Source organism: Rhincodon typus, chromosome 19 (assembly GCF_021869965.1).
Source record: "Rhincodon typus isolate 14 chromosome 19, sRhiTyp1.1, whole genome shotgun sequence".
Classification (NCBI taxonomy): domain Eukaryota; kingdom Metazoa; phylum Chordata; class Chondrichthyes; order Orectolobiformes; family Rhincodontidae; genus Rhincodon; species Rhincodon typus.
Genome location: NC_063350.1, coordinates 53,208,491 through 53,209,808, shown reverse-complemented (window position 1 = coordinate 53,209,808; position 1,318 = coordinate 53,208,491). Strand labels below are relative to the sequence as shown.

Genomic DNA, 1,318 nt, shown 5'->3' with positions numbered 1-1,318 from the left:
AGACTGTGACCCAGTCAGTGAGACTGTGTCCCAGTCAGTGAGACTGTGCCCAGTCAATGTGACTGTACCTAGTGAATGACTCCGCACCCCCCAATGAAGGAGCCTGTACCCCCCTAGTGAATGAGACTGTACCCATTGAGATACTGTAACTTTGAGATACTGTAACAAATAATACTAGACCCCAGCGGGAACCTGTGACCCAGTGAGGGAAGCTGTACCCCAATGAGGTATTGTACCCAGCAATGCCATCCCCCAGTGAACTGCCCCCAGTGAACGCCTCCCTCACTGCAGAATGCACAGCAACAGGAGCTAGTTTACAGGGTGAGCGAGTGACATGGGATATATCTGCACAAAAAAGGCATGGTAACAGTGAGCTGGGCTAAGTGATAATGCAGAATGGTGTAAACACATCTCATTGGAGCACTCCCCAAGTTGTACTGACCCGATCAGAGCTCCCTCCACCAATCCACCCCACGCCCCGGGTACCTGCACTGTGCTGGTGGACTGTGCCCCTGATATCCTGAAGCTTCTGTCGGAGCTGGATGGAGTCACACGTTGTTCCCAGAGAGAGTGCCAGCTCACGGTGAGACACACCGAGCGTGTTCAAGAATCCCTGAGTGTGCTGGCAGTCATTGAGCATCTCAGTCCCCCAGCCTGGCTCACTAAGCTGGCACAGCAGGTAGGAACGCAGGCAGCTCAGGGCCTGCGAGGGGATGAGGGACAACCGAGAGCCACACACGCTGTTCATCGCTCAGTCCCAGCACCTCTGCTTCCAGCTCACCGACACAGACCATACACGGGGGTGGGGGGTGCTCTTTGTGCCTCACCGAGTGCTCATCATTCCCCGATAAACTGCTGACACTGGCTGAGAGATGTAACACACGCACTGGCCCTGCACTAGGACCAGTAAGGGAGGAGTGGCACTCTGGACTCAGGGAAACAGGCTGACCTTCTCCCAGCGTCTGGGATTCAGAGTTTTGGAACAACTCTTTGAGGTGCTGAGCTCAGTGTTCCTGACGGGAAGACTGGCTGGCATTGGGCACTGACAGAGGCAGTAGTGCCTACTCTCTGAGGTACTGCCAGCATCTGGATACCAGCTGTTAGTACAAAAACCTGAGGGTATATTCGTAAATGAATCTGAAGCAGGAATTGTCATTAGCTGTTCCTGCCAGTAATGAAGGAGGCTGGAGATTTGAAAGCAGTCAGGAGTTTGGGTACAGCTTTGTGAGGTCTGTACCTGAAGGAGCAGCGTAACTTGCTCACTAACATGACCGTGGAGTTTTGAGACATGTTCAGTGTTTTTGAAATTGACGGTGAC

General features: G+C 53.1%; 1 protein-coding gene across 1 annotated transcript in view; it reads right to left on the bottom strand.

The window, feature by feature from the left end:
* Positions 1-748, bottom strand: part of LOC109921295 (regulator of G-protein signaling 9-binding protein-like) — a 4,709-nt gene extending 3,961 nt beyond the window's left edge. The window contains exon 1 of the mRNA XM_020521325.1: positions 487-748. Coding sequence (XP_020376914.1) covers positions 487-748 — 262 coding nt within the window. The remainder of the gene's footprint in view (positions 1-486) is intronic.
* Positions 749-1,318: the final 570 nt, after the last annotated feature.